Below are 18,388 nucleotides of genomic sequence, written 5' to 3'. Positions count from 1 at the left end.
TGCGGTTTAAGTTTCTGACACCAGGATGCTCTACTTAGTGGATTTAAAGCAGTAAACGTGTAAAAGTTGGAATAATTCGTGCTGTACCTCCTGTCACTGACGAACTCTACTCTGCATGGTCGCTGATATGAGTAACTAAATTCGTAAGAATATTTGTATCATGACCAATCACAACGATTTCCGAACTGTCTCTTCAGCGCATGTACAGTTTTGTGATTTTTGTAATCATTGTCACAACTCCGTGGAACCATATTTACTGTTTTTCATCTTTTGGCCACTTGTTGCGCTAGTTGACACCGTCATTCAGTTTGTGTTGCTGAAATGGTTTTGGTCTAAACACAGTACAAATTATGTATATTCTCATGCTGAGCAAAACAGGTTTCAAGGATTTATTCTCGTTGGTAAGTGCAATATTTATGTATGTATTTTTTTGTGATGTTACACAAAAAACAATATGAGGTATAGTTCGCATGTGTGTAGTTTTATACATAACTGAGGAAGCACATTACCGAATAACCTCAAAAAGACGACTACAGTTCAAGAGATGCAGAACAACACATGTGCAAACAGCACATAAAATACTTACATAAATATTTGCATTAGATATTGAGAAAATTTTGTTGAAATGCACTGTGCTAAGCATGATAAAATATGTAACTGATGTAGTGTTTCGTTATTTAAATAATGAATGACAGCTGCAGGCATTCCAAAAACATTGATAATGATGTATGAAATTGAGTCAAAAAAGTTCTGCTTCCCAATTATCAGTTGCCATTATATCAGCGGTTTTTCTTAGATGATAAACCATTATTAGATAATAAACAAGTCCCTGGCATGATAATTTTGATGCCTGTTGTGTGCACATACATAAAGTGCAAAAATGCAAGGTGGCATCCTATACGTAAATTTTACAGTTTAAAACATTATTTCTCACATTTTACATTTTCCCGTATTTTACACTTTTTTTTTCTTTTTCTTTTTCTTTTTGAAATCCCCTGGAAAGGGTAAAAGCGGGGTTTCACTGTATGCCTTTGTGATACCTTAAGAAATGCACTGGAATTTAGCCTACCCAGTAATCATTCATACAATACAACCATATGGTTTGCAATTATGTCTTTTAGTTTAATTTTATGGATAACTTTATAATTTATCTTATTTGCACATAAATCAGTAACCAGACAGAAAGTGAATTATTGATTTTGGACAGTGTGAATTTCAACTGTCTTACAGTACTATTTTCATTTTTGCAAAATGCGATCTGCCAACTTTGGGATCAACTAAGATTCTGCTTCTATCAGGAGGGTCAATACTGCTTACTGATTAGTTTACAAACTCCAGCCACATCGGCCCACTAATTTTCAAGAAAAACAAATTCCTTGACAATTCAAAGAGGCTTCAGTGAGAGAAAAATTGAAATTTTTCATTGTCAGCAAGGTTTGCATGTATAAGGGTTTAATATAATGCAAACAACATAATTATTAAAGACAGACATCAATCCTGAATCTACTTACTATGACACACAATGTGTGGTGACAAAAAAATGATGCACTGCTTGTAGAAGAAGGAAAAGTTAACTGTCAATCTGATCAGTTTGATTCGCGTGTGCCTAGATCAAAATACTTCCAAATGAATACAAGGAGCAGTAAAAATACATTTCCTAATAATAAATATCACTGGAGACAAACAGAGTAGAGATGATAAGAACTGCAACTCACCATACAGCTGGCGCACTTCAGCATGACTTTCTTGTAAAGCATCTTCTGTCTTTTGTAACTGAAATTTTATATTATCTGTTGCATCTTTCAAATAATCTTGTGTCTGTCGATCAGGAACTATCTTTTCTAAAATCAGGTCTACCTGCGTACCTAAAAAGGGTCATTTCATAAGACAACTGTACCAAATCCTACATTTCCTAGCTATTCTGATAATTAAACAATACAAATACAGCAACCAAATACGAAAAACTGAATAATGTACAGTCAATGGTAGTTATATGTATACTATATGGTTTTTACATTAATGGGAAAAATGGGCACATTATCAGCTTCAGCACTTCTGAACTTGAAACAGTCATCAGAACTATGTACTGACTTCCAAGGTCAGAGCCCGACTGGCAATGATGGTCTATGTTACGGATGATAGAAAGGGAAGCAGAGTGATGGAAGAGAGTAGGAAACGAGATGAGCAGTAGGAGAAATTGACGGGAATTCAGTGACAGCTCCAGTAACTAACTGAATGCATAGGTAAATCCACATACATAGGTGAGTGAAGGGATTTAACTGAATGCAGTGGGAAATCCACATACATAGGCGAGTAAAAGGATCTCATATTTGAGTGGTGTTGGGACTGCAGTTCCACCCACAGGTACAGAATGATCTCAATTATGGAGATAGGATTGAATTATTTTGTACTAATGACAGGATGTTTGACGGCAGCAGGAACAGCCCAAGATCTGTGTATTTACATAGACTGTGCTATGACATCAGTAACAGCAGTTGCAGAACATGTGTTGTTTTGGATACATTACAGTGCTTTTCATAATTTCCTGATACTGTCTTTTAAGACTATTGTTAAAAATATACTGACTTTTAGTTTTTACTCATTTCATGTCCTCTGATAGCTAATACTTAAGTTCAGCAAAGATCTGTGTGGTGAAGCCAACAAATTAGATGGGCAATCCATGATTTTTGTTAATTCTTACTTTATTACTGTTTAAGTGTGTGTCGAGATTTTTAGTTTATCGTACAAATGTCGTGTGTCATAAATTTGGATGTTGCCACAGGTTGGTTAGTACTGGAGAAACTTATCAGGACAGTAGGCTGGTGTTTCACTTGGGTGATTGAAGTGTGGAAGCTAGTAAAGTACCAGATGAGGCTCTCCCATGCAGTTTTAGATTATGCAGTAGAGACAAGAGAATCACGGAACAGGAAAGAAAGATTTGTGTCCTCCACCAGAATTAGAAGTGGCATATTCTGAATGTGATTGGTTGCAGGGGGAAGAGACAATGGGAACTGAGAACAGGTGACAAGTAATAAGCAAAAGAAGAAAACTTCAGGAATCATATTTCAAATTCTGGTTAGCAGTCAATTAGACTTGTTACTTGAAACAGAAGAGCTTCAACCAGCCTTTGAGCAAAGAGCAAAGCAGAGTGCAGCAGACTCTTCGGAACAACTTTACGGCTAAGTTGGTATAAAAGTGAAGTAGAAAGAAAAGAGACATGCTGCTCAATAGCAGTCATGGCAGGGGGCATAGGTAAAAAGCTACAGGAAAACCATCTTGAGCCTAGTGCGAAGTTAAGCCAGGTAACAGAAAGCTTAGGAGCTTTGTGCAATGATTTTGATCAAAAAGATCAGGTGTTTAGAGTTGGAGGAACAAGATGGTTGGTTGGTTTAAGGGCGGGAGAAGGGACCAACCTACAAGGTCATCGGTCCCTTGTTCCTAATAAAACAATGCCGCAAGGGTGAGAATAAAATGGACGTAATGTATAACACAAAACAGAAATAAAGGAAAAGCCACAAGAACGAAGGGAAGGCAACGAATACTAAAAGGAACAAAAGAGGACAAGAAAACTACAGAAAGGCGCTAGAAACAGAAGGGAGTAAAACATGAAAGCAGATTACAGTGGCTGGCCAACCACGAGAATAAAAAGGGCAAGCCAGCCACTCTGCAACACATTAAAACCTCCACCCTAAAAGCACTAGGGTGGAGGACATGGAGGGACAAAGGACATGCGCTAAAACCTACATAGAAGTATAACACCCACTCTCATGGATAAAACTTAAAACTAAAGCTGCTGGGAAAGTTAAAAGTCTGCCGCAGAGCAGCTAAAAGTGGGCAATCCAGCAAGAGGTGGACGACTGTCATTCGGGAGCCACAGCGACACTGAGGTGAGTCCTCGTGACGGAGTAGGTAGCCATGCGTTAGCCACGTATGGGCAATACGGAGCTGGCAGAGGACAACTGATTCCCTGCCCGAGGCCTGCATGGAAGACTTCCACACATTCATATTCTCCTTAATGACATGCAGTTTGTTGTGCGTGATGTTATGCCATTCTGTCTTCCAAAGCTGGAAAACCCTGCGGTGCAAGACAGAACACATGTCAGCTTCAGAGATGCCTATCTTCAGAAGTGGTTTCTGTATTGCCTGTTTGGCCAGCCTGTCAGCAAGTTCGTTGATGGGGATTCCGTGTCCTGGGGTCCACACAAACACCACGGAACAGCGGGACTGTTCCAGGGCATAGATGGACTCCTGAATGGACGCTAGCCGAGGGTGGCGAGGGTAGCACTGGTCGATAGCTTGTAGGCTGCTCAATGAGTCAGTACACAGGAGAAATGACTCGCCAGGGCATGAGTGGATGTACTCAAGAGCACGAGGTATGGCAGGGTGGAGGACATGGATAATATCTCTCTCATTATAGCTCTCAAGTCCTCCAAGTGGTGAGTCACCTCCTCATATTACATCAATTGTAAGCCAAGAATTACCACTCACAACCTCTGTAGTCATGCAAGAAAAATTTATCTTACATCCTACAAAAGTAATAGGACCTCCTAGTAGTTGCTGTTGTTCAGTTTGCTTAGGCTCCATATCAAACGTGTCTACATTCTTGTAAACTGGAAGTCTTGATCTTCGAAATCTTCTACGACGGTAAGGCATGGCTGTCTGTACTGTGCGGCTGCCTCTAGTCGAATGAGCATGCAGCTGCCTCTGCAGCGAGACTGGGCTCCCAGCGGATGTGCCTACTGATAAGAATGCCCAGCCAGCCAATCAGCGCCCGACCGGATGGGCGTTGCCTGACCGGAAGGATTTTTAGTAGCGGATCGCGCTATGTTAAAACTCTAGCGCGATCCGTCGAGCCCTGGCGGCAGCCAGGAGAAGCTCGTTCAAGGTCACCCGCCTTTTGCAGCGGCTAAGTGAAGACAGCTTTCTATGATTTAATATTAATTTATATTACAATTTCTATTATTAAAACAGAACTACATATTGATCTTGCCAAAAGCCAAGAAGCGATTCTTCTTAGTGTTGTAGTTCCCTGTTCCACTCTGGGATGCTCCCTGGGCCACTCTTGGTTTCTCTGGGATTCTCTGGGATACTCTGGGTCTACTCTGTGATTCTGTGTCTCTAATTTGAGTACTCTCAATAGTTGAGATCTGTTCGTTCTATTTCTAAGTTGAGTACTCTCAATAGTTGAGATCTGTTCGTTCTATTTCTAAGTTGAGTACTCTCAATAGTTGAGATCTGTTCGTTCTATTTTGTGAGATTTTTTTTCTTAAAAAAGCTTAAAATACTAATTCATTTCATTTCTTATCAGTTCGTTCTATCTCGTGAGGTTTTTTAAGTTTAAAACACTAATTCAGCTACTGAAACATCTTTATCTTCTACGGATTGCAGGGGTTCCGACCCCTGGGGAGGTGGGTGGGTGTTCATGCATGGCTGTCTTCACTTAGCCGCTGCAGCTACGAAAGGCGGGTGACCTTGAACGAGCTTCGCCTGGCTGCCGCCAGGGCTCGACGGATCGCGCTCTGCAGTGAAAACACTGCAGCCAACTGGCAAGGAGTGCTGCTCAACATGTCCTCCATGAACATATGCGAAGCCTACGTGACCATCAGCCATTGAGCCGTCGGTGTAAGCCACTTCAGAGCCCTGGAGCAAGTCAAGAATCGAGAGGAAGTGACAGTGGAGAGTGGCGGGATTAACGGAGTCCTTAGGGCCGTGCAAAAGGCCCAGACGAAAATGCGGCTGAGGTGTACACCATGGAGGCGTATGTGAATGGATCACAAGTAGAGGTGGTAAAGGGAAGGACTCCAGTTCGGAGAGAAGGGACTGCACGTGAACCGCAAGTAGCCCCGATCTGAGCCACCAATGCGGGAGAGGGACTGTTGCGGGCGGGAAAAGGAGACGGTAACTCAGATGCTCAGGGGAACTATGAATGTGTGGTGCATAACTGGTGAGCAGTTGCGCACGTCTGATCTGCACAGAGGAGGGATACCAGCCTCGTCCTAAAAGCTCCTCTCACTAATTGAACCCCACAGTGGTGCACAGGGTCGAGTAAATGCAATGCTGAAAGCACTGCCGAACCATAAACCACAACATTCCCATAGTCAATTCGGGACTGGACAAGGGATCTGTAGAGCTGCAGCAGCATACAGCGATCTGCACCCCAATTGGTGTTACTCAGGTAACCAACGGCATTGAGGAGTTGCCAGCACTTCTGCTTAAGCTGACAAAAATGAGGGAGCCAAGTCAATCGAGTGTCAAAAACTAGTCGTATCTCCACTACAGTGAGTGGTTGGTTGGTTGGGGTTGAAGGGACCAAACAGCAAGGTCATCAGTCCCTTGTTTCAAATGTGGTCCATTCCGATAGTGTGATACCTCAGAAAAGTCAGAACGATAAAAGGGAAAAGGCTAAAAAATGTAAAAGGGCAGTCATATTGTCAATGGTAAAAACAAAATGAGGTAACTCAGCAAGAGAGAGAACCCAACGCTATGATGGAGGCAGGAAACATCCCACCTTTGAAGCAGCAGAGGCAAGACCACCTGCGACTTAAAAGGTGCAACTGCTAGAATGTAGAAGTGCGTATGGGAAAAAGAGACTAAGCAATCCTACAAAAGGATAAAAACAGAGTAAAAGGGGAGAAAAGAGGATCGCGGTCAGGGAGGGGAGTCGGTAATCTCGAAACAAGGCTTACAGTGGGAGATACCCTAACACTCACCGCCCTGCCCCAACACCAGAGCGAGATTAAAAACCTTAAAACAGAGAATAAAAACCACTTTCCCGGAGGAAACCAAGAACCAGGGTGACCATCCGGGAATCGCCAGCCAACATCAAAGGTAAAGTGCAGGGGAGCCTGTACTTACCACGCAGAGCCAAAAGAAGGGGGCATTCAACCAAAATGTGGGCTACTGACTAGAAGGCTCCACAACCACAAAGTGGGGGTGGCTCATCACGCAAAAGAAAACCATGGGTCAGCCTGGTATTGCCAATGCGGAGATGACACAGTGTGGTTGAATCATTTCGGGAGAGCTGAAAGGAAGAACGCCACGGGCCTGGTGTCACCTTAATCGCACGAAGTTTATTAGACAGGGAAGTAGCCTCCCAAGAGTTGGCCCATGATTGTGCGATGTGGGATTTGATGTGAAGCCGTAAATCCGCTGCAGGAGATGTTACAGAAAACGTGGGTAAGTGACTGCTCCCCCAGCCAAACGATCAGTGAGCTCATTACCTGGGATACCCACATGGCCAGGGACTCAAAGGAAGTCAACGGAACAAGCAGCACGGTGAATATCAGCGAGATGGTCATGGATGGCAGAGACCAAGGGACGGTGTAAAAACTCCGGTCAATAGCCAGAAGGCCACTCACTGAGTCTGTACAGAACAAAACGTGGTTGTGTTGGGACTGTTTAATAAAGGTAAGGGCCTGGGAAATTGCCATCAATACCACAGTAAACACCCCACATGTAGGTGGCAGCAGATGATTTTCCGTTCCAACAGAGGACATGAAGGCATATCCTACATGATCAGCAGATTTAGAGCCATCAGTGTAAAAAACAACAGCATCCCGAAACTCCCATAGAATTCGGCAGAAAAAGGAACAGAACACCATCAGGGGGATGGAATCTTTCGGACCTCGGCGAAAATCCATCCGAATTCGAGGCCGAGGAACTAACCAGGGGGGAGGGGGGGGAACCAGGAAGACAGGACAAAGAAGGAAGCTGAAAATCACGGCAAAGAGACGCAAGGAGGAGCCCAACCGGTAAACCCACCCGAGGGTGGGAATCAAGTGGGCGACGTCCATGGTCTTGGAACAGGAGAGAATAGGAAGGATGAGTGGAATAGTAACGGACAGCGTATGCATAAGACACCAGAAGCTGGGACCGCCAAACAGAAAGGGGGAGGGGGGGGGGGGAGATCCCAACTTCAACCAGGAGACTATCAACAGGGCTAGTAGGGAAGGCACCAGTGGCCAAACGGATGCCACAATGGTGGACTGGATCCAGCATGTGCAGTGTGGAAGGAGCAGCCGAACCATAAACTTATAAACTTGACAACCATAGTCCAAGTGAGACAGAACTAGAGCACGATAAAGACGGAGAAGGAGGGAGCGGTCCGCAACCCAAGAGGAGTGGGCAAGGAAGCGAAGGACATTGAGTTTACGGAAACATCCTACCTTCAGAAGTCTGATATGGGGCAGCCAAGTGAGCTGGTTGTCAAAAAGAAGACCTAGGAAACGAACCTGTGGGACCACAGGCAATCATTGTGCATCGAGATAGAGCTCTGGATCAGGGTGGATCGTAGTATGGCGACAGAAGTGGACCACCCGCGATTTTAAAAGAGAGAACTGAAACCCGTGTGTGAGGGTCCATGCAGAGGCACGCCGTATAGCTCCCTGGAGCTGCCATTCTGCGGAGGCCATCTAAGAGGAACTAACTTAATTGCAGAAATCATCCACATACAGGGCAGGGACGACCAAAGGACCAACAGAAGCCACAAGTCCATCGATAGCAATGAGGAAAAGAAGTACACTCAAGACAGAACCCTGTGGGATGCCCATCTCCTGGGTCCGTGGAGAACTAAAAACCGTACCAACCTGAACCCTGAATGACTGATGGAACAAGAACTGGTGGATAAAAATCGGGAGTGGGCCCCGAAGACCCCACTGATGAAGTGTAAGATGTGATGGCGCCAGGCCGTGTCATAGGCCTTGTGTAGGTCAAAAAATACTGCAACCAAATGGCGGCGCTGGGAAAAAGCCTGCTGAACTGCGGATTCCAAGCGAAGTAAATGATCAATCGGAAACCGTCCCTCTCGGAAGCCACACTGGTAAGGGGATAATAGATCCCGAGATTTGAGGATCCAATTGAGCCGACGGGCTACCATCCGGTCAAGTAACTTGCAAACAACATTTGACAGACTAATTGGCCGATAGCTGTCAACAAATACGGGGTTCTTACCAGGCTTAAGGACAGGAACCACGATGCTATCCCTCCACTGAGAAGGAAGTCACCCTGCAGCCAGATACGGTTAAACACCCGGAGATGTTGCCGTTGTGGAGCACTGAGATGTTGAAGCAGTTGGTTATGAATGGAGTCTGGGCCAGGGGCTGTATCATGAAAAGAAGAAAGTGTGGAAATAAATTCCCATTCAGTAAAAGGTTTGTTGTAAGATTCTGACTGACAAGGGGTAAAACATAAGGCGGAACCTTCGGCCCGCTGTTTCCGGCGAAGGAAAGCAGCCTGATAGGAGGCTGATGCTGATGCCATTGCAAAATGGGTCGCAAGATGTTCCGCAAGAACTAACGGGTCCGTACAAAGGCCATCTGGGAGGTAAAGGCCTGGGAGGGTAGACTGCCGATGGCAACCTTGGACAGAGCGAAGTGTAGCCCATACCCGTGACATAGGGACAGTAGAAATGAGGGAAGAACAAATCGTTCCCAACATATCCATTTGCTCTGTTTGATTAAATAACGGGCTTTAGCGTGAAGGCGTTTAAAGGTAATAAGGCTGGCAACGGATGGGTGCCTCTTAAGGTGTTGCAAAGCTCGACGGCCATCACGGATGGCAATGGCAATGTCGGTACTCCACCACGGGACTTGCCGGTGACAAAATCGTCCAGATGAGCACGGGACAGCAAGGCTAGCAGCACAAACAATTGCGTCAGACACGTCACGTAAGACGTCATCAATACAACCCGACAAAGAGGGAGAAAACGCGACCTGTGCAGTGTACAGAGGCCAATCAGCGCGTTGGAAAGACCAATGAGGTAACCTGTCCATCGGGGAGTGGGAAGGGAGAGAGAGAATCAACGGGAAATGGTCACTATCACAAAGGTGGTCGTGTGGCGACCAGTGTAATGAAGGGAGGAGAGAGGGAGAAGAAAGAGAAAGATCAATGGCAGAAAAGGTACCATGACCAGCACTGAAATGAGTAGGGTAGCCATCATTAAGAAGGCACAAGTCGTGGTCTGTAATAAACTGATCTAAGAGAAGACCTTGTCTGGACGGAAATGCACTGCCCCACAAGGGATGATGAGCATTAAAATCCCCAAGGAGGAGGAAGGGAGGAGGAAGTTGCTGAAGAAGGGCAGGTAAGGCAGCAGGAGTAAGAGTCCTGTCAGGAGGGAGATAAAGATTGCAAACTGTGACCTCACAGTCCAGGTGGACCCTAACAGCAACCGCTTCTAATTTAGTTTCAAGAGGAATCCACGTGCTAGCAATGTCTGTATGGACCAACGTACAAACGCCACCAGAAGCCCGCAGGGGTCCGACCCGATTTCAACAGAAAACACGGAACCCACGGAGGGTCGGTGAGTGAGCATCAGTAAAATGAGATTCCGGTAGAACCACAAAAGCTGCAGAATAAGACGAAATAAGGGATATCAATTCCGGAAGGTGACTGTAGTATCCATTACAGTTCCATTGGATAACCACACAACGATGATTTAAATGGGGTCTGAACAGGCTAAGGCCAGTCATACCGCCGGGTCACCACCAGTCACAGACAAGGAGGGGGCGACATCCATGAATGACAGGTCAGAATCTGGTTGCAAAGCCGGGGATGGGACCTCTGGTGACACCAGAGGCTCTTTGTCCTGGGACTTATGTTTCTTATTCTTTTCAGGTTGAGATTGAGGACGGCTGTGTGGCATAAAGGAGCCAGCTGCAGCAAGATCGGGAACAGAAAGAGATCGGGCGACCTGGGGGCCGACAGCCCGCGGTCGTCGCGTGGCAGCACACCTTTGGCCTGGAAGGTGCCGGGAAGGGGCATCCTGGTAGGGGAGAGGGGGTAGAGGGAGGTAGAGGGGGGTAGAGGGGGGGAGAGGGGGGGTAGAGGGGGGAGAGGGGGGTAGAGGGGGGGAGAGGGGGGGAGAGGGGGGAGAGGGGGGAGAGGGGGGGAGAGGGGGGAGAGGGGGCAGAGGGGGGGAGAGGGGGCAGAGGGGGGGAGAGGGGACAGAGGGGGGAGAGGGGGGAGAGGGGGGAGAGGGGAGAGGGGGGAGAGGGGAGAGGGGGGAGAGGGGGAGGGGGGAGATTGGGGGAGAGGGGGCAGAGGGGGGATAGGGGGAGAGGGGGAAGAGGGGGCAGAGGGGGGATAGGGGGGAGAGGGGGGATAGGGGGGAGAGGGGAGAGAGGGGAGAGAGGGGAGAGAGGGGAGAGATGGGAGAGAGGGGAGAGAGGGGGGAGAGGGGAGAGAGGGGGGAGAGGGGGGAGAGGGGGGAGAGGGGGGAGAGGGGGGAGAGGGGGGAGAGGGGGAGAGGGGGGAGAGGGGGGAGAGGGGGGAGAGGGGGGAGAGGGGGGAGAGGGGGGAGAGGGGGGAGAGGGGGGAGAGGGGGGAGAGGGGGGAGAGGGGGGGGAGGGGGGGAGGGGGGAGAGGGGGGAGAGGGGGGAGAGGGGGGAGAGGGGGGAGAGGGGGGAGAGGGGGGAGAGGGGGGAGAGGGGGGAGAGGGGGGAGAGGGGGAGAGGGGGGAGAGGGGGGAGAGGGGGGAGAGGTGGGAGAGGGGGGAGAGGGGGGAGAGGAGGGAGAGGGGGGAGAGGTGGGAGAGGTGGGAGAGGTGCGAGAGGTGGGAGAGGTGGGAGAGGTGGGAGAGGTGGGAGAGGTGGGAGAGGGGGGGGAGAGAAAAGGACGGGAAGTGGAAGGAAATGCAGCTCTGGAAAGAAGGAAGGCTGCAATAGCTCTGGGCCCCGTGCTCGCCACGCACGTATCCAAAAAAGTGTTGTGGACCCCCTGGGGGGTACAGTGAGTGGATCGTCATTAAGGTAAAGTGTGGGTTCCGGGTGAACGGTACGACGCCGACAGAAGTGCATGACACACGACTTTGGGGCTGAAAACTGGAAGCTATGGCCTAGAGCCCATGACTGCGCCTTGTGGATGGCTCCCGGGAGGCGCTGCTTGGCAACAACAGTACTGGAGCAGCAGTACAAAATGCAGAAGTCGTCTGCATACAGAGAAGGTGAGACAGAGGGCCTGACAGCTGCTGCTAGACCGTTAATGGCCACTAAAAATAGAGAGACACTCAATACAGAGCCCTGCGGGACTCCATTCTCCTGGATATGGATGGAACTACGGGAGTCGCCAACTTGGACACAGAAAGTACGGAGCGACAGAAGTTTTGGATAAAAATCAGGAGTGGTCCCTGGAGACCTCACCATACAATGTGGCACGGACATGACGTCACAAAGCCATGTCGTATGCTTTATGTAAGTCAAAAAAAGACAGCAATCAGGTGTTGCCATATAGAAAAGGCTGTTCGGATGGCAGACTCAATGGACACAAGATTATCAGTGGTAGAGCGACCCTGGCGGACGCTGCCCTGTTCCAGCAGCTTACAAAGAATGTTGGTGAGGCTGATGGGCCGATAGCTATCCACATCAAGCGGGTTTTTACCGAGTTTGAGCACCAGAATGATGGTGCTCTCCCACCATTGCGATGGAAAGACGCCATTGTACCAGATCTGGCTGTGGATGCGATCAGGCCGAGGAGCTGTGTCGGGGAAATGTGCAAGGGCACTGAGGAGCTCTCACTCTGTAAATGGGGCGTTATAGGATTCACCGCAGCATGTAGTGAATGAGGGGACGTTCCCTTCCAGCCGCCGTTTGAGTGTGCGAAAGGCTGGGGGGTAACTCTCCGGTGCAGGGGCTCAAGCAAGTTGCTCGGCAATCGAGTTTGCGTTGGTACATAACTCGCCATTTATGGTAACACTGGGGACAGCTGTTGGGGCCTGGTACCCGTAAAGACATTTGACTTTTTCCCTGACTTGGGAAGGTGACATGTGGCACCCAATGGTGGAGTCTTATCTCTCCCAACACTCCTCCTTCCATGGTAACAAACACAGGCACGGATCTGTTTAAAGGCTATGAGGTGCTCCAGGGAAGGGTGCCGCTTATCCCGTTGTAGAGCTCGCTGACGCTCCTTAATTGCTTCAGCGACTTCCAGCGACCACCAAGGGACTTGCCTTACGCTGCGGGCACCCTAAAGAGCAAGGGATCGCATTTTCTGCCGCAGAAACAATTATGCTAGTCACCTGCTCAACCATCACATCAATGTTACCGTGTGGGGGAGATTCAGCGGTGACAGCAGACGTGAAAGTTCCCCAGTCCACCTTGTTCAAAGCCCATCTGGGCAGGTGTCCGTGTGCCTGACGCTGGGGCAGTGACAGGAAAATGCGGAGGTGGTCACTACCAGACAGGTCGTCATGTGCTCTCCAGTGGATAGATGGGAGAAGTCCTGGGCTGCAAATCGATAAATCAATGGCTGAGTACCTACCATAAGCAACACTGAAATGTGTGGCGGCCCCAGTATTTAAGAGACAGAGGTCGAACTGAGACAGTGAAGTTTTGAGCTCTCTGCCTCTGCCAGTAATCATTGTACCACCCCACAAGGGGTTATTATGGGCATTGAAGTCTCCCAGAAGTAGTGCAGCTAATACATTTAGGGGTATTGCACCATCTGGAGGAAGATATACATTGCAGTTTATTTCCTGCGGGGGAACAGGAAACTTAGATTTCCATATAAAAGAGGAACTGTATGAAATAAGCTGTCAGCCACATGCTGAGTGAAATGCTATTGACTGAAACAAAATCATCTCTCTGCTTTACCTGGTGCTGAATTGTGAGATGGTGATACACAAATCATGGCCTGCACATGAATAAAGGGGGAAGGCCAGATTAGTATCTTGCAGAAAGTGCTCTCTGAATCCAGCAATCATAGCGATTTTGCCTTTTCTGCTTGTGACTCCCTTTAAGAAGCAGCAGATGTTGGAGTGGTAAAGTTATGAGGAAAATAACAAACTAACTGTTCCTGCAAAAGAAGCCCTGTCTAACTAATAAGGCCTTAAATGCTAATGTTAATTTATGAGCTACCACTACTCCAGGATAGTGTGAGTAGACCTAAGATTGTTTTAAAGATTCTAATATTTTAGTTGTTAATCAGACAGAATAGGAAACAAATACAAATTATTGGCAATAACATTAATGACTAAGGCCTTGCTGGTTTACTTTCAGGTACACTGGCACCATTAAGAATGCAAGACTATTGTTTATCGACAAAATGTATATTTAACCAATTTTACAGACCAGCAGACTGTGTGAAGCATAATTCCACAGCTAAGATTTCAGAAACTGAGAGAAGACATGTTATATGTGCAATATGTTACACCACAAAACACAAAATGACTAGAGGAACGAAGAATTACACCAAAACTCACTCAAAATTCACCACAGGAAAGCAGAGATAGCCAGAGCAATGATGAAACAAGATCATGAAGAATCAGCAGCTCCTGTGATACCTGCACATTTTAGTCAAACTGCAACAAGTGTTTACTTTACCAACATTAACCCACAGACATGTATTACTTATGACAGTTTTCTTGTTTTAATCTGGCTTTGCACATGGCTGACAACAATCATGGACTTATGTCTAGCGTTAGTCTGAATGGCTGGGGAGGCAATGAAATCATCAGTTGCATACTCAGAAGCAATAAAAATAAAAACAACACAGCAATAAAAACAACACAGCAATAAAAACAACACAGCAATAAAAACAACACAGCAATAAAAACAACACAGCAATAAAAACAACACAGCAATAAAAACAACACAGCAATAAAAACAACACAGCAATAAAAACAACACAGCAATAAAAACAACACAGCAATAAAAACAACACAGCAATAAAAACAACACAGCAATAAAAACAACACAGCAATAAAAACAACACAGCAATAAAAACAACACAGCAATAAAAACAACACAGCAATAAAAACAACACAGCAATAAAAACAACACAGCAATAAAAACAACACAGCAATAAAAACAACACAGCAATAAAAATAACACAGAAATAAAAATAACACAGCAATAAAAATAAAAATAACACAGCAATAAAAATAAAAGTAAAAATAACACAGCAATAAAAATAAAAATAACAGCAATAAAAATAAAAACAACACAGCAATAAAAATAAAAACAACACAGCAATAAAAATAAAAATAACACAGCGATAAAAATAAAAATAACACAGCGATAAAAATAAAAATAACACAGCGATAAAAATAAAAATAACACAGTGATAAAAATAACATAACAAAAAAGTTCATATGAAGCAAAAAAAAAATACTATTGCTTCTCTGGATATATTTTACTTATAACAACTGTATTGATGGAGTTCAACATGTTGTTGTCCTAGTCCACTCCTACATAAGTTGTGACTTTTGTCAAAAAAAAAAAAAAAAAAAAAAAGAGAGAGAGAGAGAGAGAGAGAGAGAGAGAGAGAGAAAGTTTAGAAATGTGAGGTTCCATCGCATTTGACTGGACTAAAGAGACCAAACTATAAGGTCATCAACCCCTCATTAAGCCAGGAAGAGTCCTCAGAGACGAAGGGGACAGAAGACAAATCCTGAGGACCCTGATTGTATCCAAGAATCAATAAAACCAAGAGACGGAACTAAGTAGAAGTAAGAGAGGGGTAATAGGGTAATGTGGGTGAACTGAAAGCAGCTTGATGCCCCGGGACATGTTATGTGATGGGAGAGGCACCCTCTGCATCCCAACAGTGTTCCCTCACCCTCCATTACCACAAGAAAATCAGCAACACAGACAAGTTGACAAAATCCCAAGAAAGGAAACAATGATGTGACAGTACACCAATGACAGATGTAAAAGGACAAGAAAATTAGAAAGGTTGGAAGGGCAGGAGCCAGGCCAGACCACTGAGTAAGGGCAGCCATGGGTCCCCAGGATAGGAGCAGGCGATGTGGCACCCCTCCAACCCATCAAGTGGCCTACGAGGTCAATGTGCCCCATCCCAGAAAGAGGAGCAGAAACCACTATCACAGGTAAAACATAAAACTAGATCAGCCACTGTGGCATTGTACACTAGCACCATAGGCAGCATGTTAGCAAGTTGAAGGTTTCACTGTAAGATAGACAAATTAGGGCAGTCCAGTAGGATATGGACCACCATCAGACAGGAGGCACACTGACAGTGGGATGGATCTTCTCATTACAAGATGTGGCCACGAGTCAGCCAAGTGTGGCCAATGAGAACAGAACAGCAGATTCCCTTTGAGAAGCATGAAGGAATCACTACCGTAGGGTCACAGCTCCCTTTATTGCTCGGAGATTGTCTGAATAAAACAGGAAACACCAACCCACATTCCACATCTCCACCAACTGACAGGCTGGAGTCAATGTAAGCTCTGGTTCGGTAACCCCACATCTCCGAAGTCAGCATCCTGGTAGCCAACTTGGCCAACCGGTCAGCGCATTTGTTCCCTGGGATCGCTATGTGACCTGGGGCCCAGACAAAGACAACTGACTGTCCAGCTCGATTGAGGTCTGAAAGGAGATTCTGGATAATCGCAACCAGTGGGTGTCGACGGTAGCATTGGTCAATAGCCTGAAGACTACTCAGAGTCACTGCCAACTAAGAATGTCTCACCAGTGCAAGAATGAATACGACTGAGGGCTCAAGTGGTCACCCATTCCGCAGTGAATACACGGTAACTGTTTGGTGGGGAGCATTTTTCACAGCACCTTGCACTTGTGCAGGCAAAACTGTCAACCATAGAACCAATAGTTTACACCACTTATGAAGGCAGAAATGCATCCAGGACAGCCAGGGACATGCAATGAAAAACCATTGTGTTAACAGTCTTTCAGTCCAAAGGATACACCAAGACAGATCAGAGAACAGGGTATACACCACGGAGTATACAAAAGTGCCCCCTGACAAGAGGCAACAGAGGGAGAAGTTGGAGTTCATAGCAGAGGTACTGTATAGGAAGAACTGGAATCTTTACTCCAGTCCTGGGCCTCTGTTGCAGAAGGTGGATCTCCATACCATGAAAAAGGACACAGTAATTCAAATGCTCTGGGGAGCAGCGAATCTGTATCACATAGTTGAGGAGCAGTTTCTGGCACATGGACTGTAGTGGAGAGACTCTAACCTCCACAATTAGGGTTTTGTTTGTTTTGATTTAGGGCGCAAAAACAACTGGGGTTATATGTGCCCAAGACAAAACTAAAGAACACGAAGACAGAGAGGAGTTAAAACCAAACTGACATAAGCGAAGACGGCTAAAAACAGGGACGTGGAGAAAGGGCTACAAAATACGTCAGAGAAATTGAGGTCCAGAACTATAAATTAAATGGCCTTTGCCATAATGCTACGACGGACAAAAAGTAAAACACGATCGACTCCTCAAACACTTTTCGCTAAAACGGCCGATAACTCAGACGGAAAACCCAAGCGGGAACGTAAATGGTTAAAAAATGGGCATTCCGTCAGGAAATGGCGGACAGTTAAAGCTTTGGGGCAATGTGCACGAAGTGGTGGGGGAGTGTCACTTAATAAATGGCAATGGCTAAAAAGGCACTGCCATATAAGCAACCTAGTTAAAATGCCCTCCTGGCGGGAGGGTCAAGAGGAGGTCATCCAAGCTGCAGGAAGAGGCTTAAAGTACAAACGAAGCAGGGTGGTTTGATCTGCAACCCAAGAAGTACCACTGAGGACATGTAGGACACTGAGGGACCACGTACAATGGGACACATGAGGGACCAAGAGAGTTTCCTGTCGAGTATGAGCCCCAGGAATTTTTTAGTTTCAATGAATGGAAGAGCAACACGCCCAAGGTGTAAAGATGCTGGGAGAAACCAATTGCACTGCCAGAAATTCATGCAAATGGTATTGTCAGTGGAAAAACGAAAGCCACTGTTGATGTTCCACGAGTATAAACGAGCGAGACATCGCTGAAGACGTCGCTCAATGAAACAGGTCCATGGTGAAATGCAACAGATGGCAAAATCGTCAATGAAAAGGGGGCCGGAGATGCCCGTCAGAAGACAGGTCATTATAGGGTTAATGGCCATAGCAAAGAGGACGACGCTCACGTCGGAATCCGAAGGCACACTGTTTTGCTGGCTAAAGGAGTCTGACAAGGCAGAACCCACACGCACCTTGAAAACACAGTCTTTCAAAAATACCTGAAGAAAACAGCGCAGGTGGCCACAAAAGCCCAATGTGTAGAGAGTATGAATGATACCAGTTCTTCAGCAGGTGTCGTAGGCCCTCTCCAATCAAAAAACATGGCCACAGTCTGATGTTTCCACAGAAAACCATGACGTGGGTGGACAGTGAGACGAGATGGTAAACTGCAGAATGATGTGCTCAAAATCCACACTGTGCTGTGGTTAGTAAATTGTGAGACTCGAGCCACCATACCAGCCGGGCACGAATCATATGTTCCATCACCTTGCAAACACAGCTGGTGACAGAAATGGTGCAGTAGCTGGAAGGAAGGTGTTTGTCCTTACCGGACTTAGGTAGGGGTATGATAGTGGCCTCAAGCCAGTGTCTGGGAAACATGTCCTCAGCCCAGATGTGGTTGTACGTATTACCC

The 18,388-nt window shown here is 46.4% G+C and overlaps 1 protein-coding gene across 3 annotated transcripts in view; it reads right to left on the bottom strand.

Annotated features, from left to right (window-relative positions):
• Positions 1 to 18,388, bottom strand: part of LOC126248029 (sarcolemmal membrane-associated protein-like) — a 330,102-nt gene that overhangs the window by 112,745 nt on the left and 198,969 nt on the right. For all 3 annotated transcript variants that reach the window (XR_007545401.1, XM_049948630.1, XM_049948631.1), the window contains exon 11: positions 1,716 to 1,865. Coding sequence is in view for 2 of the 3 variants with exons in the window: in XM_049948630.1 (XP_049804587.1) it covers positions 1,716 to 1,865 (150 nt within the window). In the remaining variant the exon portion in view is untranslated. The remainder of the gene's footprint in view (positions 1 to 1,715; positions 1,866 to 18,388) is intronic.

This window comes from Schistocerca nitens, chromosome 3 (genome assembly GCF_023898315.1).
Source record: "Schistocerca nitens isolate TAMUIC-IGC-003100 chromosome 3, iqSchNite1.1, whole genome shotgun sequence".
NCBI lineage: Eukaryota > Metazoa > Arthropoda > Insecta > Orthoptera > Acrididae > Schistocerca > Schistocerca nitens.
The sequence above is the reverse complement of the archived record's forward strand: the minus strand, read 5'-3'. Positions and strand labels throughout refer to the sequence as shown.